Below are 23,864 nucleotides of genomic sequence, written 5' to 3' on the forward strand. Positions count from 1 at the left end.
AGAAGGACAAGTGGGCTAGTGGTTCTCACCTCTGTTGCCTTCTCACCAGATCCGGGTTCGAGTATGGTCCCTCTCAAAGAGAGACGTATAATTTGTAATGATGACAAAAAAAAAAAAAGTTAACCAGATTAAATAAATGGAACAATGAACTATTTACTCCAATAGTCCCCCTTCAAGATGCGAAGAATATATTCTGTAATTCATCTTGGACTGTAAGCTAGAAATTTGATTAGGGTAGGTGACGATATCTGCAATTTGATAGTATGTTTTGTGCGTTCATCAAACACATGATTGGGTTCTATGTAGATTGCAACTATACACAAAATCAAGAATAGGAATGGAATATGCAAATCGCAAAGTGCCTAACCAAAAATTTAGTTAATAATTTAACACATTTTATATATAATGAAAAAATTTTGGTTAAAAATAAAAATTATAAAAACCTTAAAACGTATTAACTAAGCGCGTAAAATTTACAATTCGTAAAAACATGTTGAACTTTTACACCAAACTAACAAACCACAAAGGGACTGGATGTTAAGTCCGGTTTGTTTTTCAACGCATTATAATTTAACACTTACTAAACAAGTATAAGAAAACAATTTGGTTAAATTAAAAATTAAAATTAGTTACTTGAAAATTCTTTGGTAAAAAACCTTGATATTTAGTTTTGAATCATAAAAATCAGAAATGAAGAAACATAATTTTTTTTTGTCTTTTTTATTTGTGGGAATTCTCAAAAATAACAATAATTTAAAATTTTCTTCCAAACTTAGCACATACTCTCCTATTTTCCCAAATTAGCACTATATTTCAAAATTAAAATTTCAAAATGAAATCTTAGATTCAAAAAAATAAACCCTACCCCCCTAAAAAACTATATCCTAAATGTAATATAGTCAACCCAAACCTTAAAAAAAATTCTTAAAAATTATTTAGCATATTGTAATTTTGTTAATTAGTGATATTATTAGAAATCAATGGAAGTGTGCTATTATTGTTCATAAAACATATTTTAGTGCTATTTGAAGGTATTTCTCTTTCTTTTTTTCTATTGTATATTTAAAAATAAAAAATCATTTCTCTTAATTAAAAAAAAAAGTTAGAAAGTGTATGGTATACCTGAAAGGCTGTGATGTCTTGACTCTTGAGCATCTTGAGGCGACTTGGTGGTTGTTCTGATATTTAAAACCACAAACGAGAGGGAGCAGCTACCTGTTTGTTACACACACCATATAAATTTAATTTACAAATCAAATTAAAAGATGATGATTATTACGAACATGCTAATACCTCGATTCACCATATAATCCTCCTCTTTGCTTCTCTTGTCCAAATAGATTTAAACGTTGACATGTGAGGATATGATTGTCCCTTTCTCTCTTCTTACAAAGCTTCTCGAGGACAAAGCTTCATGAGGAGATATGTAAAGAGCTTACCCACCGAGGTTTGTGATCCAAGCAATTTGATGGATGCAAATGAACCACCTGCCAACCAAGAATTTTAACCATGAGATGAACATAAGAGAACAATGTTTAAATGGAAACAACAATATAAACTGATTTTTTTCTTGACAAACTTGGTTGTCTTTGGCTGTCAAGTAATGGCCAGTGCGTTCTAAGTGAGGCACTTGCATGAAATATAACCGACAAGCATGGCCTTGACATTATCTGGACTAGCTGCTATCTAGTGTCTTAACATTATGTGCAGATTTCATTGCTCTGTTGTTGATGAAGTTTTCACAGCACCAATTGGGATCTTCATCGACTATGAGCATTTACATTGACCAAGTCAGTTTAATTGTCTAAAGCAGCTACGTATAACCAAAAGAGGAAGAGAAAGGGATAATAATCACTTACTGTTTTGCTTAAAAGCATGGTAGACAATCATCAATATGTCCAAACCTAGCATCTGCTGCTTTGTGAGCCTCTCTAAGCCGAATAAAGCAGAGAAAGAATTGGTGTTTATATAACAGAAGAGGTCCATGGAAGAGGTCGTCAGCAGATGCATATAGAGGCCATGACACTGATACCATTTGCTTCATGAGAGAGAATAACTAAGAAATTGCAACTAGTATTTATCTGCATTAGCACTTACTTAGGATATACCCCTAACCAAGGGTATGCAGAACTCAGACTAGACACTGTTGGGGATAACACCTAACTCTAATACTGTAATTCTAAATGATAATCATACACATGGAAGAAAAATATGAGTTCTGGTTGCAGAATGGAAATAGGTAGCAAGTTTAAGCCTATCCTTAACTCCATACCTAACCAAAGCTAGTAATAATATATATATAAAAAAAAAAGTAAAGGCGTACCTGAGACAAGGGCTGAAACAGAGAGAATCTCGTTTGAGCATCTTCACCATATGTGGTGGATCCAAGGGGAACTGATCACTCATTATCTCACCTGTCATTGTCAAGTTACCTTCATCATGCAGATGCAGTGCTCTCCCAAGTATTTCAGGATAGTTCTGGGGCAGCAAGTCATTACTGCTCTGTATAAAGCCCTGTAAAAAACTCTTCTCTGCCTCTGAAATCGGGGACACCAACAATGACTCAACACGAATTCTTTGTGGTTCAATGACGTATGTTGACACAACCCCATCTATAGTTAGGGAAGTCTCAACAATGTTAGCCGAGAAGAACAAAGAGCACATCATCGAGAATAATCAGTTTTGAGGAGCATAACATCAGTCAACAAGTACCTAGTCATATTAAGTAACATATGATTAGACCAAAAGTACATAATAAGATTATAAAGAAGAGAGACATTGCTTACTTCAAAACGAACGTTGTAACCATTAACCAACTTCTTTTTCCCCAATAGTTAGTTGTTTAGCAACACGACGAGTCGCTACACAGACATGGCTACAACTCCTCTACGAGGCTATCTGTGTGCATCCAACCAAACAACTTCCTGGTCTTATCCACAACAAAGTATGGGTTTTGATTAGTACAAATAAACCTAATTTACAATTAGGTATTCATCATTCTCAGACACTAAACATCATCATCTCTAATTAAACCATTCATAAACATCATCTCTATCCACAACGAGTATATAACAAAGTCTAGGTTTCATATTCAAATCAAGAAGATTATTACGAAATACCTCGCTCGATTCCTCTCTTTCACTTTTGCGTTTTGAATTCCGCCCTAGCTAGTCTCTGGTGAAACCGTCTCTGTGAAACGATATTGATTTAGGCTGTAGAAGAAGAAGATGAATACAGAGGAGGAGATCGATCTGATTTCTGATCGATCATTCAATTAATGAAACGAAACGAAACGATGAGATATAAATACTTACTCTTACGGATCGGTTTGCTTTGATTTCAGTATGTCTCTCTCTCTACATGGATGTATCATCATCATCATCGGAATTCACAGTGAACTCTGTATGTACGTAGAAGAAGAAGAAGAAGAAGAAAAAGAGAGTTTTTTTCTCTTTCAAGGAAGAATGAAGAAGAAGAAGAAGGAGCGATAAGTAGAGAGAACAAATAAATTAAGATGTTCAAAAGAAAAAGGAAACTTTATATTTCACTCACAACGGTCTGATTAATCTCACAACGGTCTGATTAATCCACAACGGTCTGATTAATCCACAACGGTCTGATTAATCTCACAACGTGTTTGGAAGTAACGGCAAGTGTCGTTATCGGGTTAAAGGCGAATGTAGCTAACCGGAGTTCGTTTGCTAGACCGGTACGTATGGAGCGTATGATAGCATGGTCGGTGAAGATCAACACAGATGGGGCATCTCGTGGGAATCCAAGATTGGCGACGGCAGGAGGAGCTTATTGTAATTACAAGTATTTTAAAGGGTAAAATGTGAATTTTGTTAATTCTCAATTAAAATTCTTTAATTTCCTTTTCTAATTTTTTATACTTAATGGAGCGAGCGACGATCGCAATTTCAAAATTACGGTGTAGGTGTTGTCAGGGGCGGACCTACGTTATAGGTGGTGGTGGCAGCTGCCACCAGTAACCTATAAATTGTTTAAAAATTTACTTTGTACATAATAATCAATGTAGCAAAATGGTTATGTTTACACATATAATATATGAGAGATGGTGAGTTCGAATCTTGCAAGTGTCACTTTACACCCATTTAAATATTGAGATTTAAGTTGTAGAGATTGAAATTAAAAAAAAAGAAAGAGGAAGAACTGAAAGAAAAGAATGAGTGTTTTTCTGGTTGCGAAGCATCATCGCGGCGACTAGTTCCCGAACACGTCCAATAACTCATGCTTTCTAAAGTTTTGTTTGAGTTTATACGTTTTGACTCAAAAAAAAAAAAAAAAAATATGACACGTACACATTTAATTGAATTGTAATTAGTAATTATGGACACGTTCAATGTTTTTAAACCCGACCTGGATGGTGAATCGGACTAGCTTCCGGGTCACCGGTCTTAGGGTTGATCGGATTCGACCACGGGTTAATTAATTAAAATTTATTTATATATTATATACTTTTATGAATTAACAAAATATAAATACTAATAACAATAATAATAAATTGACTAAAAATTACAAATCTAGAAAAAGTATTAAAAAAAAAACACACTAATAAAACATCACAAATCAAAACATGAACAATTAGCAATATATATTTAACATCAGATAACCATGAATTTTCAAAATAAAAGAGAAAAAATAAAATGTATAGACAAATTATGATCAACTACGAAAAATGATGTGTTGTGTGTTGATTGAGAAGGTTAAAAAGAGTTTTAAAATAATTAAAATCTTAGATTTTACTTATAATTATTTTCAAAATTATAATTTAATTTTTTGATCCAAGACCCGGTGAACTAGTTGAACCAACCGGGTCACGGGTTAATAGCGGGTTTTTTGGGTTTTTGCGGTTTTGAGATTGCTGGATTTTAGCACTAAACCCAAACCGGAGAAATGCCCGAGTCGCGGGTTAACCGGCAGGTCCGGTCCGGGCGTGAAAACACTCAAATCAGCAAAATTTATTTAATTTTTTCAAAAAAATAAATTAAATTATAATGCTCTATTAAATTGTTAAATAAGTGGACTATGTTTTTCAAAAAATGGCTTGCCCTTGCCACGTATAATTAGAAAATAATTACTGAAATGGGAACAAAAGAGATTATTCAACTTTCTTAATCCGTCGTAAAGCCTAATAAACATACGAAATATTAAAATGTGACCAAATACTAAACTGGGAAAATATGTAAATCTCAAAAACCAAATATTGAAACTTTAGAGTGCTCCGAAGATCAAACACTTTTTGACTTTTTAGTGCTTTGGCTACAGGTGAAACATTAACATATAAGAGCATCGAACAGTAACGTCTCAGTGGGTTTCTCAAAGTATAATATTTTAATCAATATCTAATAAATAGATTATTAATTTAATAATTAAATTATAAAAAGTGTACCTGACCAATCAGAAAAAGGCAAGTGGCATTTTTGTTTCTAAGTCGTCTCTCAAATGAGGTACATAGAGAAATTTCAGATTTTTTTTTTGTGTACTCATGTAACAATAATAAAAAAAAACCCATGTTAGAAGGTGTATATTACAAATCAGATATATGAAAAATATAAAGATGTAAATCTTTACAAGTTGATGAATACAAGTATACTAAGTTAACCAGATTAAATAAATGTAACAGTGAACTATTTACTCCAATTGTCCCCCTTCAAGATGCGAACAATATATTGTGTAGTTACTCTTGGACTGTAAGCTAGAAATTTGATTATGGTGGGTGACGATATCTGCAATTTGACAGTATGTTTTTGCCTTCATCGAACACATGGTTAGTTTCTATGTAGATTGCAACTATACACAAAATCAAGAATAGGAATGGGTAATATGCAAATCGCAAAGTGCCTAACCAAAACATTTAGTTAATAATTTAAGACATTTTATATATAATGAAAAAATTTTGGTTAAAAATATAAAGTATAAAAAACCTTTAAACTTATTAACTAATCGTGTAAAATTTACAATTCGTAAAAACATGTTGAACTTTTACACCAAACTAACGAACCACAAAGGGACTGGATGCTAAGTCCGGTTTGTTTTTCAACGCATTATAATTTAACACTTACGAAACAAGTATAAGAAAAAAATTTGGTTAAATTAAAATTTTAAATTAGTTACTTGAAAATTCTTTGGTGAAAACCTTGATATTTAGTATTGAATCATAAAAATCAGAAATGAAAAAACATAATTTTTTTGTCTTTTTTATTTGTGAAAAAATCTCAAATAGCACTAATTTAAAATTTTCTTCCAAACTTAGCACACACTCTCCTATTTCCCAAAATTAGCACTATATTTCAAAATTAAATCTTAGATTCGACCCTACCCCTTAAAAAACTATATGCTAAATGTAAAATAATCAACCCAAACCTTTAAAAAAATTCTTGAAAATTATTTAGCATATTGTAATTGTGTTAATTAGTGCTATTTTTGGAAATTTATGGAGTTTGTGCATTGTTCATAAAACATATTTTAGTGCTATTTGAGGTATTTCTCCTTTTTATTGTATATTTTAAAATCAAACTCATTACTCTTAATTAAACCAAAAAAAAAGGTAAGAAAGTGTATGGTATACCTACAAGGCTGTGATGTCTTGACTCTTGAGCATCCTGAGGCGACTTGGTGGTTGTTCTGATATTTAAAACCACAAATGAGAGGGAGCAGCTACCTGTTTGTTACACACACCATAGAAATTTAATTTACAAATCAAATTAAAAGATGATGATTATTACGAACATGCTAATACCTCAATTCACCATTTAATCCTCCTCTTACGGATTGCTTCTCTTGTCCAAGTAGATTTAAACGTTGACATATGAGGATATGATTGTTCCTTTCTCTCTTCTTACAAAGCTTCTCGAGGACAAAGCTTCATGAGGAGATATGAAAAGAACTTACCCGCCAAGGTTTGTGATCCAAGAAATTTGATGGATGCAAATGAACCACCTGCCAACCAAGAATTTTAACCATGAGATGAACATAAGAGAACAATGTTTAAATGGAAACAACAATATAAACTGACTTGGTTGTCTTTGGCTGTCAAATAATGGCCATTGCGCTCTAAGTGAGGTCTTGCTTACATTCATATAGTAGTTAAAATGAGTGCTGCACCTCTTCAAGTTGAATCTTGACATTATCCGGGCTAGCTACCGTCTAACATTGCCTGCAGATTTTGATGCAAGTTTTCACAGCACCAATTGGGATCTTCATCGACTGTGAGTGAGAAATTTACGTTGACCAAGTTAGTTACAGTAAATTTTAATTGTCTAAAGCAGAGCTATAAACAAAAGAGGAAGAAAAAGGGATAATCACTTACTGTTTTGCTTAAAAGCATGGTAGACAACCATCAATGTGTCCAAACCTAGCATCTGCTGCTTTTTGAGCCTCTCTAAGCCGAATAAAGCAGAGAAAGAATTGGTGTTTATAACAAAGGAGGTCAATGGAATAGGTCGTCAGCAGATGCATAGAGGCGATGATACTGATACCATTTGCCACATGAGAGAGAATAACTGAGAAACTGCAACTAGTATTTATCTGCATCAACACTTACTTAGGATATACCCCTAACCAAGGGTATGCAGAACCCAGACTAGAGAATGCTGGGGATAACACCTAACTCTAATACTGTAATCATATACACATGGAAGAAAAATATGAGTTCTAGTTGCAGAATGGAAATTAGTAGCAAGTTTAAGCCTATCCTTAATTCAATACCTAACCAAAGCTAGCAATAATAAATATAAAAAAAGTAAAGGCGTACCTGAGACAAGGGATGAAACAGAGATAATCTCGTTTGAGCAATTGAATTGAGGAGTCACTATGAGCATCTTTGCCATATGTGGTGAATCCAAGGGCTGCAAGTCATTACTTGCTTACTCCTCTGTATAAAGCCTGTAACAACTCTTCTCTGCCTTACCAACAATGACTCAACACGAATTCTTCGTGGTTCAATGACGTATGTAGACACAACACCATCTATAGTTAGGGAAGTCTCAACAATGTTAGCCGAGAAGAACAAAGAGCACATCATCGAGAATAATCAGTTTGAGGAGCATAACATCAGTCAACAAGTACATAGTCATATTAAGTAACACATGATTAGACCACAAGTACATAATAAGATTATAAAGAAGAGAGACATTGCTTACTTAAGCACGGTTCTGGGAACGTTGTAACCAACTTCTTTTTCCCTAATCGTTAGTTGTTTAGCAATAAGACGAGATGCTACACAGACATGGTTGCAACTTCTCTACGAGGCTATCTGTGTGAATCCAAACAAACAACTTCCTAGTCTTATCCACAACAAAGTATGGGGTTTGATTTGTACAATTAGGTATTCATCATTCTCAGACACTAAACATCATCATCTCTAATTAAACCATTCACAAAAATCATCTCTATCCACAACGAGTATATAACAAAGTCTAGGTTTCATATTCAAATCAAGAAGATTATTACGAAATACCTCGCTCGATTCCTCTCTTTCACTTTTGAGTTTTGAAATTCGCCCTAAGTCTCTGGTGACTAGATTCAATGAATCGATATTGATTTAGGCTGTAGAAGAAGAAGAAGATGAATACAGAGGAAGAGATCGATCTGATTTCTGATCCAATCAATGTAACAAAACGAAACGATAAGATATAAATACTTACCCTTACGGATCACCAATCATCATATCGCCTCGTTTGCTTTGATTTCAATATGTCTCTCTCTCTCTCTACATGGATGGATCATCATCATCATCATCGGAATTCACAGTGAACTCTGTATGTACGTAGAAGAAGAAGAAGAAAAATAGTAGGTACGTAGAAGAAGAAGAAGAAGAAAAAGAGAGTTTTTTTCTCTTTCAAGGAAGAATGAAGAAGAAGAAGAAGGAGCGATAAGTAGAGAGAACAAATAAATTAAGATGTTCAAAAGAAAAAAGGAAACTTTATATTAATTTCACTCACAACGGTCTGATTAATCCACAACGGTCTGATTAATCTCACAACGTGTTTGGAAGTAACGGCAAGTGTCGTTATCGGGTTAAAGGCGAATGTAGCTAACCGGAGTTCGTTTGCTGGACCGGTACGTATGGAGCGTATGATAGCATGGTCAGTGAAGATAAACACATATGGGGTATCTCGTGGGAATCCAGGATTGGCAACGGTAGGAGGAGCTTATTGTAATTACAAGTATTTTAAAGGGTAAAATGTAAATTTTTGTCAATTCTCAATTATAATTATTTGTTTTCTTTTTGGTGTAGGTGTTGTCGCTAATTAATCTGACCACTCCGAAATATTGAAATTTAAGTCGCAGAGATTGAAAAAAAAAAAAAAAAAAGAGGAAGAACTGAAAGAAAAGTACGAGTGTTTTTCTGGTTGCGAAGCATCCTCGCGGCGACTAGTTCCCGAACACGTCCAATAACTCCTGCTTTCTAAAGTTTTGTTTGAGTTTATACGTTTTGACTCAAAAAAAAATAAAAATGACACGTACACATTTACTTGAATTGTAATTAGTAATTATGGACACGTTCAATGTTTTTAAACCCGACCTGGATGGTGGTGAACCGGACTAGCTTCCGGATCACCGGGTCTTAAGGTTGACCGGATTCGACCACGGTTTAATTAATTAAAATTTATTTATATATTATATACTTTTATGAATTAACAAAATATAAATACTAATAACAATAATAATAAATTGACTAAATATTTCAAATCTAGAAAAAGTATAAAAAACAAAACACACTAATAAAACATCACAAATCAAAACATGAACAATTAGCAATATATATTTAACATCAGATAACCATGAATTTTCAAAATAAAAGAGAAAAAATAAAATGTATAGAAAAATTATGATGAACTACGAAAAATGATGTGTTGTGTGTTGATTGAGAAAGTTAAAAAGAGTTTTAAAATAATTAAAATCTTAGATTTTACTTATAATTATTTTTAAAATTATAATTTAATTTTTTGATCCAATACTCGGTGAACTAGTTGAACCAACCGGGTCACAGATTAATAGCGGGTATTTTTGGGTTTTTACGGTTTTGAAATTGCTGGATTTTAGCACTAAACCCAAATCAGAGAAATGCCCGAGTCGCGGGTTAATCGGTCCGGGCGTGAAAACACTCAAATCAGCAAAATTTATTTATTTTTTTCAAAAAAATAAAATAAATTATAATGCTCTATTAAATTGTTAAATAAGTGGACTATGTTTTTCAAAAAATGGCTTGCCCTTACCACGTATAATTAGAAAATAATTACTGAAATGGGAACAAAAGAGATTATTTTTCTTAATCCGTCGTAAAGCCTAATAAATTTCTCGTTCTCTTTTTACCGGTCATCGTCACCACCCTCCTTGCTGGATCCGCAGAGCGAGAGAGAAGCGCAACAACAACAATGGCGAAATCAAGCGCCGACGATGAAGAGCTACGGCGAGCTTGCGAGGCTGGGATCGAAGGGACTAAACAATCGATCGTTATGTCGATACGCGTCGCCAAGAGTCGCGGTGTTTGGGGCAAGTCTGGGAAATTGGGTCGACAAATGGCTAAACCCAGGGTTCTCGCTCTTTCCGGTGATTCCTTCTTCTTCTTCTTCTCAATTTTTCAGATTTGATTTCATTTTCTGGATTCATTTCACTTTCAATCACTCGATCGTGGTTTTTTTTTCTTCCCTAAATTAAGCTTTAAGTTTGGAATTCTAGTGCATTAGATCGGAGTTTTGTTTCCTGTACAGTCGCAAAGTTGATTTCCACTGGTATTAAGATAAGCATAGGAACGAATGATTTGGGGATGGAGCTATGGAAATGAATCTGTGGAATTCAAAATCCTTTAATTTCACTGTTCTTGGCAATATCAAGACTCTTTGGAGCTGAAAAAGGCTTTCCTGTTAGCTGAAAAAATTTCCGTAGTGTTTACTCTATTAGGTGAAACAATGCAGTGTGCTTGGGGAGAACTTGTGTTGTGTTCTGTATCAAGTGGATAATATGATGCCGTGGATCCATGTTTCAAGCATTCTTGTTAGATATTATCAGGTTCGTAAGAGCTGTATTCAACTGAGTATGCGTTTTTATTCTGCTTTCTACAGTAAAATCGAAGGGTCAACGGAAGAAAGCATTTCTTCGAGTCATGAAGTATTCAAGTGGAGGAGTCCTTGAGGTATTCTTCATCTATTTTTCTAAATGAGGCACACTTTCACAAGAAATTCACAGGGTTTAACATTTTGAAGAGAAAAAAATGGATTGATATTCTCGAAGTTTAGATTGAACATGATGTTTTATAATTCTTTTGTTGTTCCAGCCTGCTAAAATGTATAAACTTAAGCATCTGTCAAAGGTGGAAGTCATAACTAATGACCCAAGTGGATGCACTTTTACCCTGGTAAGATTACTCAATGATTTTATTGAAGTGGTGTATGTAAGATTTCAAGAAGAGATATTTGTAGTATATAGTATAAGAAACGGAACATAAAAAAGAATGCATAACCGTAAAATACTGTTTAATATTTTCCATTTCTCCCCTGCTTTTGCTGATGCTTAGTCTTTTAGGGGTTCGATAATCTCAGGAGTCAAAGTGTTGCTCCTCCTCAGTGGACCATGCGCAACACTGATGACAGGTACTGCAGTTAGGAATATCCATTAACTCTTACAATATGTGAAGTATTGATCATAAGCAATGATATATTTGTTATTATAGTTTTGATCATCAAAATACATACCCTTGTTTATCATGATTGTAGGAACCGACTTTTAGTTTGCATATTGAACATATGCAAAGACGTATTAGGCCGCCTTCCCAAAGTTGTTGGTATAGATATTGTCGAGATGGCCCTTTGGGCTAAGGTGCGGATTATAACTTTTTCTGTCTTCTGTTTTTTGTCTAAGTCTCTTAATTTCAAAACATGCGTTTGTATGTACTTGTTATTCTCATTTCTCTTTCAGATACGTGAGTGCTTTTCATATAATAATTTTATCTGCTTTTTCTTTATGTTTCATATTATTGGTCTAGGATAACACTCCAGTAGTCACTACTCAAAGAAGTACAGAAGATGGTGAGCCTGTTGCTGAAACTGTAACAGAAAGCGAATTAAAAGTTACTGTTGAGAAAGAACTAGTCTCACAGGCCGAGGAAGAGGATATGGAGGCTCTTTTGGGAACGTATGTCGTTTTCTTTTCCTGTCATCATTTGGTTAAATCCTTTCTATTCACGCATTTCCTCCTGTTTTCTTACGTAAACAATAGTATATGTTTTACAAAGGAGGACTTTTTACTATCTACTTTGTCTTGAAGACATAAGAGTAAATAACCCATGACTCCTTCCCATTAAGTTAAAGCTTATGGCACTAGGTTTCTGACTAAGCAGAATTGTTTGTATGTCCAGCATTCATAGTTATTGTTGAACCACTTCCTTATTTTTCCTCTTGATTGTATTAAACATATACTATTGGCGTTGTCTCTCTGAAGACTAGGTTGCCGGGGATAAGTAAATAGTGGAAGCAGTTATCTGTTCCACTTATTTTTTCAGTTTGTTCACTTGACTGATATATTTGACTTATACAGTTATGTAATGGGAATTGGTGAAGCTGAGGCATTTTCTGAAAGGCTGAAGCGAGAGCTCCAAGCTCTTGAAGCAGCAAATGTACATGCAATTCTGGAAAGCGAACCGTTAGTAGATGAGGTAATCATGTTTCGCTAATCATTATTCTGAAGACTATCTTGGTATATGAACAGTTGATGGGATGATCACTGTTTAATTTTTTTTTGTTTATATGCTCATCTTCATTTTTTCAGGTTTTGAATGGACTAGAGGCAGCTACAAATATTGTTGATGACATGGATGAATGGTTAGGAATATTCAACGTTAAACTTAGACACATGAGGGAAGATATTGAATCGGTAGGACTCACTCCCTTTAAATGATCATTCCTGATGATTTGTTTTATTATTTGTGGCTGATTATGCCTTTCATATTACTTCTGGAAACTGCGAGAGAAAGAGAGAATTGATTTCAAGTATTTGTGTTGCTGGACTGATCATTAGCTTTATATGTCAACACATATTCTCACTTTCTTGTGTGGTATCCAGATAGAAACTCGAAACAACAAGCTAGAGATGCAGTCTGTAAACAATAAAGCTCTCATTGAGGAACTTGATAAAGTTATTGAGAGACTGCGTGTGCCTTCTGAGGTTTGTTTCACATTATCTTAAACATGTGAGTTTTTTTTGTGCTTGCTTCTCATCTCTTGGTTCGCTTATAAAAATGTTGTGTGATTACAGTACGCAGCGTCCCTAACAGGAGGCTCATTTGATGAAGCAGACATGCTCCAAAATATCGAGGCTTGCGAGTGGTTAGCCAAAGCTTTAAGGGGTCTTGAAGTGCCCAACTTAGATCCTATCTATGCTAATATGCGAGCTGTATGACTATGCACTTAGATCTTTCTTATTCGCTCATCATTATTTATATATGTTTTTCAGTTAAGAGAGCTTGGTTTATTACAATACATGTAGTGGTTTAAAAAGAAAATTAATTGTCTGAATCATTCATAGAAATATCTAGGTTTTGTACAGTTACCTGAATTTGGGACACCCATGCTTTATTTTCTTCAGGTAAGAGAGAAAAGAGCAGAACTAGAAAAATTAAAAGCTACTTTTGTAAGGAGAGCTTCTGAGTTCTTGAGAAACTACTTTGCCAGTTTGGTAGATTTCATGATCAGCGACAAAAGCTACTTTTCCCAGGTACTCCTTTTGTAAAATTTTCATCTTTCCAGTATGAATTGTAAAGATTAATTCTGAATATCAATTGCCGCGTCTTGTAAACAGAGAGGGCAGCTGAAGAGGCCTGACCACGCAGATTTACGGTATAAATGCAGAACATATGCTCGTCTTTTGCAACATTTAAAGGTACAACCGAGAAATGACTACGTGACATTCTAAATGCCCTATGCAGTACGTTGAAAACTTGTCTCCTCTCTCTTTTCAGGGTCTTGATAAGAATTGTTTGGGGCCATTGAGAAAAGCATACTGCAGCTCCCTAAACTTGCTCCTTCGCCGAGAGGTGAGTAGCAAATATTCCTTATTTTCTCCACTTGACCACAGATTTACTGGGATTCTTAATTGACTAAAGCTGCTAAAAACGAACTGAATGTTAAAATGCGTGGATATTCAGCAATCATTTTTTCTTCAAAATATCCAGTTGCCAAAGATTTGTTTCTTCAACATATACAGGCTCGTGAATTCGCGAATGAGCTTCGTGCAAGCACAAAAGTATCACGAAATCCTACTGTCTGGCTAGAAGGATCGACGGGTTCTAGTCAGAATGCAAACACTGACACCTCTGCAGTGTCAGATGCTTATGCCAAAATGCTAACAATATTCATCCCGCTTCTTGTAGATGAGGTAATTGTTAACCCAATGATTTTCTGTTTGGCCTTTAGATGTAACTGATGTATGTACTAAATCCTCATGTTTCTTTTTTGCTTCATACTACAGAGTTCCTTTTTCGCGCACTTTATGTGCTTTGAGGTACCAGCTCTTGCTCCACCTGGAGGTGCTGGCACTGATAATAAAAACCGGTCCAACAATGACGATGGTAATGATGATGATGATTTGGGGATCATGGACATTGATGAGACTGACAAGAAGACTGGTAATCCCAAACTGCAACCATCAGTAAAGCTTTGGCTACATCCTCGTATTATGAGGTCTAATGGTTCTGAAAGCATACAAATTTTCCAATTTTGCAGCTAAAACTTCCCCAGACCTGACAGCATTGAATGAATCTCTTCAAGATTTACTTGATGGTATTCAGGTAAGATGTCCCTCAAAATAAGGTTTCTACGTTAAAATCTGGAGTCATCTTTCATTTATCTTACTAAAGGGACTTGATTATTTTCACTGCAGGAGGATTTCTATGCTGTTGTTGACTGGGCATATAAAATAGATCCTCTACGGTGTATATCAATGCATGGTATAACGGAACGTTATCTGTCTGGTCAGAAAGCTGATGCTGCAGGATTTGTTCGCCTTTTGCTTGGAGATCTGGAGTCGAGGGTTTCTATGCAATTCAGCCGTGTAGTCTGTCTACTCAGAGACTCTTTAATTTTTTATTCCTGACATACCATTCCTACTCATCGATTCAATTTTTTTTTTAACTGCAGTTTGTTGATGAAGCTTGTCACCAAATTGAAAGAAATGAACGTAATGTACGACAGATGGGTGTCTTGCCATATATTCCAAGGTAATCAGGAGGTCCATATTGTTAAAAACAGTAAAATGCTATGTGGAAACTTATTTCTTTCCCCACCAGATAGTATTTCCGTCCACCTTGTAAACAATTTCATTCAATTTTTGGCCTCTGAGCTATTTCTCCCTATTAGATTGTTGTCAGATGGACTAAGTGATCAAACATATCGTTCTAGTATTACTTGTAGCTATCCTAACATTATTGTCTTATTTTCATAGATTTGCAGCACTTGCGACTCGTATGGAACAGTACATACAAGGGCAATCTAGAGATTTGGTTGATCAGGCATACACAAAATTTGTGAGTACTGCTATGTCTATGAGTTTATAGCAACTGACCAGTAAAATTACACAAATCATGGAAGCAAAGAAATTGTTTGTCAGTCAAGCAGTAACAGAAAACCAACCTCTGCATCTGATATTAGTTCACATGTGGAAACCCACAATTGATTCATTCTCGACTTGAATAACAACAACATATTTATAAAACATATGTCATATTGTCTATACATTTACAATTATCAAAATCTTTTCTTTCTTTCCCTCTTTAGCTGACAGAGTCGGACTCATAATGTTTTATAGGTAAGCATAATGTTTGTGACCCTCGAGAAAATTGCCCAGCAAGATCCTAAATATGCAGATATTCTCCTTTTAGAAAATTATGCTGCTTTTCAAAATAGGTAGGTCTTTTTCTAACCCTCTGTCTCTCTTGGTTTGTCTTCTTTTTCCTGACTACCAATATTCCCTAACCTTGTAATTTTTGTGTGTGCAGCCTGTATGACCTGGCTAATGTTGTACCCACATTAGCCAAGTTCTATCACCAGGCAAGTGAAGCATATGAACAAGCTTGTACACGCCACATTAGCATGATAATTTACTACGTACGTGGTGCTTCCTATTTGCAGTGAATAGTATATAACTCTCTCCTTTTTTCTATTCTTATGGAGTTAATCATGTGTTCTTTCATCCCTGCAGCAATTTGAAAGACTTTTCCAGTTTGCTAAAAAGATTGAGGATTTCATGTATACTATCACCCCTGAAGAGGTAAGTAGTTTCACTTTCTCATTGTGTAAACTATGTGTTAGCATTTTATTTTAGGGTTCTAGGGTTAAGAAAAACCTGATACATGTTCTCTGTATTTCAGATACCATTCCAGCTTGGGTTGTCGAAAATGGAACTCCGGAAGATGTTAAAATCAAGCTTGTCCGGGGTAAACAGATGTTCCTTGGAGTATATTCAATTGAATCACAGACCTTTTAACATATAGCTTTCCACATCTTCTCTTTTTTGTTTAGGTGGACAAATCGATTGCAGCAATGTATAAGAAGTTGCAGAAGAATTTAGCATCGGAGGAGTTGCTACCATCATTGTGGGATAAGTGCAAGGTACCAATTTTAAACTGAAAGTTGAAGAGAGTAATAAATAACAGTGTAGCTCAATGTTTGAATCAATGTGTTGTTGTGTCAACTTAAACAGAAGGAGTTTCTGGACAAGTATGAGAGCTTTGTGCAGCTCGTAGCCAAAGTTTACCCGAGTGAAAACGTTCCTGGAGTAACTGAAATGAGAGGTCTTCTGGCTTCCATGTAAAAAACATAACAAGTGATAGAACCTCGAAACTGAAGGCAGTTGTTATATATATATCGCCGCCCTTTGTTATGATGTTTTTGGTCATTTCACGGATACGAGTCATGTTACAACTACTGTATGAGCACACAATTAATTCTTTCTTTCTTTCCATTTTTCCAGTTTTATATATTGGACTAGGCCTGGACATTCAGATACTCGGGTTGAGTTCAGGTAGGAACCGTTCGGGTTTGGGTTTTTTGGTTAGAAAAGTTTAGAATCCTATAGGATAATGCTAAGTTTGGGTTTTTTGAGTAGAAAAGTTTAGAATCCTATAGGATAAAGCTAAAAAATCAGTTTGTCGATAACCGCTAAATGTCCAATATTTTTTTTGGATACGCAAATATCTTTAATTCGAATATCCGGAAACTTTTGGCTTAATATCCTGCACCAAAAGTATTATGTACATACATTTAGAAATTGTTCGGAGTAATGTGTTTACAATGGATTATAAGGAGTTGTTTATTTTCTAACCGGAGTATGAATTTTTTTTTTTGCTAAGAATGTAAATATTTTATTAAAAATGAAAATAATTTAGGCTTACCATCGATGATTATAAATTTATAACCTTTAAACATGGTCTTATGACAAAAAAGATAAAAACATGAAAGCATAATTTTAAATCCGAAATTCGGTCTATCAACTCAACTAAAACATTAAAGCTGCCCAAGAGGTGGTGGACTAGTGGTAAGGGAGCTTGGAGGAAGGGTGCAACTCCCATAACCTGAGTTCGATTCTCCACTACCCCCGGGCATTAGTCGGAAAGCGTTAATCTGGATTCAGGCGATGTGGTAGCCCAACACGTAGGTATTAGCGACGAGTCCACATTGTAGCACTTTGGTGCGATCCTCCCAGAGCTGACCGGATCAGCCGATCGGATTTATCAAAAAAAAAAAAAAACATTAAAGCTGAAGGAGTTAGAAGAAGCGATAAACGATTTTGATTGTTTTTTCTGAATTTGCTGCGGGAGGTGAAGAGCGAATGCAAGTAGAAGAAGCCCGAATGCAAAGTATGAATCATGTTCTATAACAACTAATTCTCAATAGCAATATCAAGATACTTGCAATGCCCGTATGCTAGTATCACGTTAATAATAACATGTTAACATGTTACACCTATAGCATTTTAAAGAAAAAGGAATATTGATAAAAGCTCTCTAATTTATTTAGTTATTTTTTGTAAATAAGAATTTTCTTTAATTAATCGCAATTCGCCGGTTTGACAAATCGGTAACGTACTTTTCTCCGGTGTGTGCACATTTGATTTAACACAAAAACCAATTAAAACCCTTTTTTAAAAGATTCTTCTTCAGCAATCTTCTTCATAGAAGAAAGACAGTGAGAAGAAACCCATAGAGGAATCATCGTGCCTACCACACTCACTCTTCTTCGAAATCATCTTCTTCCTCCCCAACGCGGCGGCCATTCTCAGTTTCTGTTCCTACAAACGAGGTAATTTCATTTCACCACAACTTCACATTGTTTGTATCAACTTTTTTCTTCTCTTTGTTTCGATCAGTATTTGGAATTGTATTCGTGTTTGCGGCGACGAAATAAACCTTTTGTAAACACTTTTTGTTAGATTTCGCAATTGAAACTCCGATGACGACGACCGCGGAAACTGGACAATCCTCTGGTTCGAAATCTTCTGATGATGAGGCATGGGCTAAACTGGGTCAGTCTTCGTGACTTCTCTATTTCATTCTATTCAAAGCAATTTTTTCGATTTCTTGTGGTGTAATTTCTCCAGTTGATGATTATGTATCACAATCACATTCCATTTGACAAATTCACTTTCTTTTTAGACTAATGCAATTTCATGTTTGGGTGACTTTTTTTTGGGTTCAAATTTGCAGTTCCTCTCGACACTAGATTCGCAGACATTGAGATTAGGTGCAATGATATGGTAATATGCTCTGAGATTAAATCGTCTTCTTTAGAAAGACATGAATGGTGCAGAATAACAAAGAATTTGGGTCAAGGTTCTGCCACTATACATAATCAGAGGTTTGCAAAATAACTGTTTACTTAAGTGTCATTCACTTGCAATGGCCTTGTTTTAGGTACTAGGACTATTAGAAAGTTGCTCTTTTTATGTCGAATAGGAACTTTTCCTTTCACATTTTTATGTCTGCAAGACTGGAGAGTTAATCTAGACTGGTAAACCAAATTCTTTTTTTTATCGAATCATCATAGGGATAAGATTTAACTAGCTTTGAGTATTGTTTGCTGCTTTTGTACTTGAATGAACGCTTGATTTCTGGCTACACAGTTCCGTTTTGGATTCTTTTAAATGTTCTGCGTGTTGATGTTTTGTTTTCTTAGTTTACCATCAGACCTTTCTTTATTTTGATTCGTTGGCCTTTCTGATGTTTTGCTTAGTTCGGACTCTATACTTGTTGACGAGGCTGTTATCGCGAAAGGTGGTGCTGCCGATATCAGGTGTGGATCTGAAATTGTTCCTGGCCCTGGAGAACAAGGTTAGACCTGCTGCTTGCATTTTTATCTCTCCCAGTGATGAGTTTGTTTCTTAAAGCCTATTTGTTATTATCCAGAATATGATATGGATAATTAGTCGAGGACAATGAATTACTATGCTTAAAAAATAAAAATAACTTGTTACATTGTCATTTAAGTAGTTCTGAGCCTCTCATAAGGAAGCTGAAGTTCCAGAGTTTATTTCAAGTTACTATTTGTCTGGATTTCTTTGTTTCTGAAGTTATGTTTAAGAAAATAAACTTCTATATTTTAAATTTGATTTTTTTTCTCAATTTGTTAGGGTACTTGCAGTACAGATTTACAATAATGCCTACTCCAGAATCCAGAACCCAGCTGTTAAAGGTGCTTTATGATATTTACTCATAGTCCATAAGAATACATTTTTGAAAATTTATGTGAAATTTCTTATCTCTCACTTTGAATTTCTTTTCCAGATTTCCATAGATCCTGAACATGCAAAATGCAGTATCTGCTTAAACATATGGCATGATGTTGTCACAGCTGCACCTTGCCTTCATAATTTCTGGTCTGCAACTTGTTGATGTTTTTTTTGTTTGTTCTCATTTTTATGATGGCGTAATTCACTCTATTTGTACTTAATGGTTGATGTGTTCTGCCTTCAGTAATGGCTGTTTTTCAGAATGGATGCGGAGATCGAAGGCAAAGCATCAACATGTGTTATGTCCACAATGCAGAACAACAGTACAATATGTGGGGAAAAATCATTTTCTCAAAAACATACAAGAGGTAGAATTATCTGTTCACTTCAAGCATTTTCTTCATTTACATTTTACATATAAATGTTCTTTCTATTGGTAATTCTTCTCCTCGAGAAATTGTTTCATATATTCTTGTGCTTCATTTACGCTTGAGCTTCTTATGACTATTTCAGACCCTCTTATGTTAGGATATATTAAATGCGGATGCTGCACTGAGGCGGCCAGCTGAAGATATTGCAGTATTGGACTCATCTGCATCGATACAATCAAATCTTGTAAGTATTTTCTGCAATATCTTCTATTAAGTAACTATTTTTGAAATATGTAAAGCCTTTCTTTTACCAAGGTGAATCTGTCTGCTGCACATTGACTTTTTGGTGCAAGTCACCAATAAATCATTAACATTTCTTAAACATGCCGTGGTCTAATGTACCTGTGATTCTTTCTTAAACACTACAATTGACATAACTTTTAGATAATTGGGAGCAAGAGAAAACGTCGTTCGAATATGCCCTCACCCCCAGTTGAAGAAAGAGATAGCTTGCGTTTGCAATGCCCACAATGTGGTAATATTAATTTATCTGGATGTTTGCTTCTTATATTCTCACAATATATCAATATTCATCATTCATTAGACTGCTTATTAACATTGGTTCCTTGGGGAGGAGGTGAATTAGAATATTTACTAGTTAGTAAGTTGTAACTAGTAATTGACTAGAAGTTTTCTAGAAGATTATATGTAGTGGACTTGACTGTGGATATTTGTGATATCATCCCTCATAAGCTAGATTTCCTTTAATGTTGCTAAACTTCTTTGTCAGTCTTCACAACAACAATCGTTTTATTGTAAATCTTCTAATGTATTGAACTTTTGAATTACCTGTACCATAAGGCCCTGAAATGTGGTACAAATTTTGTTGATGGCAAAGAAATTTTGATTTTGAGACTAGAACTTGAAACCCATTTCTCAGATCTCTCTTTTTGCTATTCTCCTAATTCACCAAGGGTAAATTGATTCAAAAGAAACCAACAAATAAATAGAGTCCAGTCCTAGTAAAGAATAATTGTACTTGAGAAAAGGGAAATCTTAAATAGAAGAGGGCTAGAAGTTCAAACAAAAAACGCTGTCTTTTATCTCAGCATTACTGTCTTCTGGAAGCTGATCTATTTTTGTATGTCATTGGCTCTGTTGTCAGTTGCTAATATTGGTGGTTATCGGTGTGAAAACCATGGTGCACATCTGCAATGCCACCTGTGTCAAGGAATGATGCCCTTCAGAGCCAATCTCCAAGTGCCATTACACTGTAAGTGACAAATACATGCTTCTTTATTTGCTTTGTTCACAGTTAGACTGGTTGCGATTTTTATTCCCCCTCTTGATATTGGAAGTTTATTTTTGTTGTTGCTTTCATTTGCTCTGTTAGGAAATTAGTATCATGTGAATGGATGCTGTATGTCCTGTTGGTAACCATGCTTTATACTGATATATTGTATATGTTGTCTGATAAACTGGGTTAAAAAAAACATTGGGGTGCTGGTAGAAACAGAGTAGAATTTTTTTCTGTTTTGAGAGCTGGATATTGCAAGGTTGGATTGATGGTAACTATACTAATATTAACCTGTTCAGAGGAAAGGAATCTCTGACAATATTATATATACACACTTAACGCTTGTTTATTGCAGGCAAGGGATGCGATAGGCCGTTTTGTGGTGCTTACTGGAGTTCCGAAAATGTTACACAAGGTGTATCTAATCCAGTCTGCAGTGGCGAAACTTTCAGACCTGTAGGTTGAGCTAGGATTGTCCAATGTTTACTCATGTTAGTTATGTTGATACTGCTGTATGTTGTGTGTAAGATTAAAGTGATTTAGTTAAGACTAATATCCTTAAGCTTTTACGTGATCTTACCTTTTCTTTTGTATCTATGAGGTATTGCAATGAAAATTTTCACTGTATTTAGGAATAATATGATTATGATAGTTTCGTTATTTTCGTGAGTTTTCGTGATTTACCTACTGGTTTCCCTTCTGCTCCAGTTGCTTGCATGATACTATGGTCATAGTGTATTTAAAAATTTGTTCCTCTCTTTTCTCATTATTTCTTACCAATATTTGCAGATCTCGGAACGCACGGTCACAAGGATTCCATTCATAACCCATGAAATGAATCGCCATGAACAAGATGTAAGGAGTTAATTTCTCTTAACAAACTACTGATTTGTCTCACATGTTTGGTGACATTCTCTGTGGGTTTTGTAGATAACCCAAAGATGCATTGTCCAGATGGGAAAAACTGTGCCGGATGTTGTAGCAGAGTGGTTAACGCGCTTCAGCAATAGAGAAATCGGTAATCTCAAGATTCTCAACATTAAGAAACGTTAGACATTAAAAACAACTGAACTTGAGCTCCACAAGCAAATATGTCTTATCATTCTTGATTTCCTCATGTCTTACTTATTGAGTTGTAATGATGTCTTTTTATTCAGACCGCTCGAGAATGCCTCTCAATCACGCTGAAATGATTACTGCATCAACACATGTTTGCAAGTAAGTTACCGTGGTCTAGGGTGAATACTCTTCTGTATCAAACGTCCTCAAGTTTCTTTCGATTGTGATTGTGTGTTTTATCTTATACGTGTAGTGACTGTTATGATAAGCTGGTGGGATTCCTCTTATACTGGTTCCGGATAACACTACCGAGAAATCATTTGCCCGAGGATGTAGCAGCGAGGGAAGATTGTTGGTATGGATACGCATGTAGGACACAACACCACAACGAAGATCATGCTCGTAAACGTAACCATGTTTGTCGTCCTACCAGAGGGAACCATCACTTTTAGTTTCATCTTTCATCTTCTTCTGTCAACAGCTTTTTGGTTATATTTGGGGATTAGTTACACTAAGATCTACTTATTGACTTATGGAAGTTGAACTTAATGAATCAACTGATGTTTTCTTAGGAGGATAAACAATGCTTAAACACAATTTGAAATGCTAAAACCTAATTGTCTTAGATCAATTATTTTACCAGACCTCGGATGATTAGATCAATGCTAAAACACAATTAGAGATGCTTAAACCTAATTTGTTGTCTTGACCATTTATTTTACTCGTCCGAGGTCTAAATCATCTTGGAACCTAATTGTCTTGATCCTTTATTCTGTAATATTGTTTATAACAAAGCACGTATCGTCTTCTTGCTCATGACATCTAAAACCCTAATTTGCGCCGCCACTGAATTTTTTCAACTTTTAAACTTGTTTTACTTTACTAGCAAAAACAATCGATTTATTGATTAAAACCACATAATGTATAAGATCAAATTTTAATCTGGATTGAAATTACGAAACACAGAAAAAGATTTTAACAAAATGAGTTAAGGATTAAACAAAAACATGGCTCAGAAGTGCTTGAAAGGTAATCACGAGATTAATAATCTCACTCATGAGATAAAAGGTCATTTTTTCTTCATCACCGCCACTGTTTTTTTTTTTCTATTGTTCTCAAAGAAACATCAACAGAAATTGAAATCACCGGAAAAAAATCACAAACAAAAGAATTTGTAAGTTTATAAAAATCGATTTTTTCATTACAAAACATAATTTTCAGGAAACGAAACTTAAAAAGACTTTTGTGTTTCTGAATACAATTCTCATCGATGCAGTTTCTATGTATATATAGTAAACCCAGAAATTAGGGCAAAACCTCATGCTGAAAAGACCAAATTAGCCCTAACAATGTTCTCATTTCCCGAAACTACCTTCAGTGTTTCATCGTTGTCT

The 23,864-nt window shown here is 35.0% G+C and overlaps 2 protein-coding genes and 2 long non-coding RNA genes across 22 annotated transcripts; 2 read left to right on the forward strand and 2 right to left on the reverse strand.

Annotated features, from left to right (window-relative positions):
* On the reverse strand, positions 1 to 3,454 carry LOC17897538. 6 transcript variants are annotated; one of them, XR_002835438.1, is made up of 8 exons: positions 3,315 to 3,454; positions 3,120 to 3,212; positions 2,787 to 2,929; positions 2,324 to 2,712; positions 1,860 to 2,179; positions 1,580 to 1,767; positions 1,294 to 1,487; positions 1 to 1,215 (listed from the first exon to the last, which is right to left on the reverse strand). It is a non-coding gene; the product is annotated as an uncharacterized LOC17897538 (long non-coding RNA). The 6 variants fall into 6 exon arrangements; XR_002835441.1 differs by having other exon boundaries at positions 2,787 to 2,924; positions 3,120 to 3,454; XR_002835442.1 differs by having other exon boundaries at positions 1,860 to 1,931; positions 3,120 to 3,454.
* A 2,058-nt stretch (positions 3,455 to 5,512) lies between these two features.
* On the reverse strand, positions 5,513 to 8,851 carry LOC17900095. 13 transcript variants are annotated; one of them, XR_002835425.1, is made up of 9 exons: positions 8,670 to 8,851; positions 8,483 to 8,571; positions 8,166 to 8,278; positions 7,778 to 7,992; positions 7,334 to 7,641; positions 7,098 to 7,230; positions 6,764 to 6,963; positions 6,593 to 6,685; positions 5,513 to 5,814 (listed from the first exon to the last, which is right to left on the reverse strand). It is a non-coding gene; the product is annotated as an uncharacterized LOC17900095 (long non-coding RNA). The 13 variants fall into 13 exon arrangements; XR_002835430.1 differs by having other exon boundaries at positions 7,334 to 7,405; positions 7,568 to 7,641; positions 8,166 to 8,571; XR_002835429.1 differs by having other exon boundaries at positions 7,334 to 7,495; positions 7,568 to 7,641; positions 8,166 to 8,571.
* Positions 8,852 to 10,329: 1,478 nt separating this feature from the next.
* Positions 10,330 to 16,986, forward strand: LOC17898589 (exocyst complex component SEC3A). 2 transcript variants are annotated; one of them, XM_023789453.1, is made up of 25 exons: positions 10,330 to 10,578; positions 11,091 to 11,161; positions 11,303 to 11,383; positions 11,551 to 11,618; positions 11,742 to 11,844; positions 12,011 to 12,159; positions 12,562 to 12,679; positions 12,793 to 12,897; positions 13,087 to 13,188; positions 13,279 to 13,416; positions 13,609 to 13,737; positions 13,822 to 13,902; positions 13,982 to 14,056; positions 14,227 to 14,397; positions 14,491 to 14,647; positions 14,745 to 14,809; positions 14,902 to 15,075; positions 15,159 to 15,238; positions 15,463 to 15,544; positions 15,826 to 15,923; positions 16,016 to 16,124; positions 16,219 to 16,287; positions 16,388 to 16,453; positions 16,539 to 16,628; positions 16,720 to 16,986. In XM_023789453.1, exons 1-25 carry the CDS (start codon positions 10,404 to 10,406, stop codon positions 16,828 to 16,830), a joined length of 2,667 nt encoding a protein of 888 aa, XP_023645221.1. In that variant the 5' UTR covers positions 10,330 to 10,403; the 3' UTR covers positions 16,831 to 16,986. The 2 variants fall into 2 exon arrangements, with proteins under 2 accessions (XP_023645221.1, XP_006306737.1); XM_006306675.2 differs by having other exon boundaries at positions 10,331 to 10,578; positions 14,902 to 15,072.
* A 1,177-nt stretch (positions 16,987 to 18,163) lies between these two features.
* Positions 18,164 to 23,082, forward strand: LOC17899787 (E3 ubiquitin-protein ligase CHFR). Its single transcript, XM_006307373.2, has 15 exons — positions 18,164 to 18,317; positions 18,448 to 18,540; positions 18,722 to 18,872; positions 19,248 to 19,345; positions 19,645 to 19,706; positions 19,799 to 19,890; positions 19,988 to 20,111; positions 20,272 to 20,358; positions 20,559 to 20,649; positions 21,280 to 21,387; positions 21,767 to 21,867; positions 22,201 to 22,266; positions 22,342 to 22,429; positions 22,569 to 22,629; positions 22,724 to 23,082. Exons 2-15 carry the CDS (start codon positions 18,468 to 18,470, stop codon positions 22,920 to 22,922), a joined length of 1,401 nt encoding a protein of 466 aa, XP_006307435.1. The 5' UTR covers positions 18,164 to 18,317; positions 18,448 to 18,467; the 3' UTR covers positions 22,923 to 23,082.
* The last annotated feature ends 782 nt before the right edge of the window (positions 23,083 to 23,864 follow it).

Source organism: Capsella rubella, unplaced genomic scaffold (assembly GCF_000375325.1).
Source record: "Capsella rubella cultivar Monte Gargano unplaced genomic scaffold, Caprub1_0 scaffold_1, whole genome shotgun sequence".
NCBI classification, from domain to species: Eukaryota; Viridiplantae; Streptophyta; class Magnoliopsida; order Brassicales; family Brassicaceae; genus Capsella; species Capsella rubella.

Excerpts from the sequence above, each read along its gene's own strand:
- LOC17899787 (XM_006307373.2), top strand. The coding sequence starts at position 18,468 with ATGACGACGACCGCGGAAACTGGACAATCCTCTGGTTCGAAATCTTCT. Across the intron at positions 21,868-22,200 it reads GTGGCGAAACTTTCAGACCT|ATCTCGGAACGCACGGTCAC; the intron begins GTAGGTTGAGCT and ends CAATATTTGCAG. Across the intron at positions 22,430-22,568 it reads CTTCAGCAATAGAGAAATCG|ACCGCTCGAGAATGCCTCTC; the intron begins GTAATCTCAAGA and ends CTTTTTATTCAG.
- LOC17898589 (XM_023789453.1), top strand. The coding sequence starts at position 10,404 with ATGGCGAAATCAAGCGCCGACGATGAAGAGCTACGGCGAGCTTGCGAG. Across the intron at positions 16,288-16,387 it reads ATACTATCACCCCTGAAGAG|ATACCATTCCAGCTTGGGTT; the intron begins GTAAGTAGTTTC and ends TCTGTATTTCAG. Across the intron at positions 16,629-16,719 it reads CATTGTGGGATAAGTGCAAG|AAGGAGTTTCTGGACAAGTA; the intron begins GTACCAATTTTA and ends CAACTTAAACAG.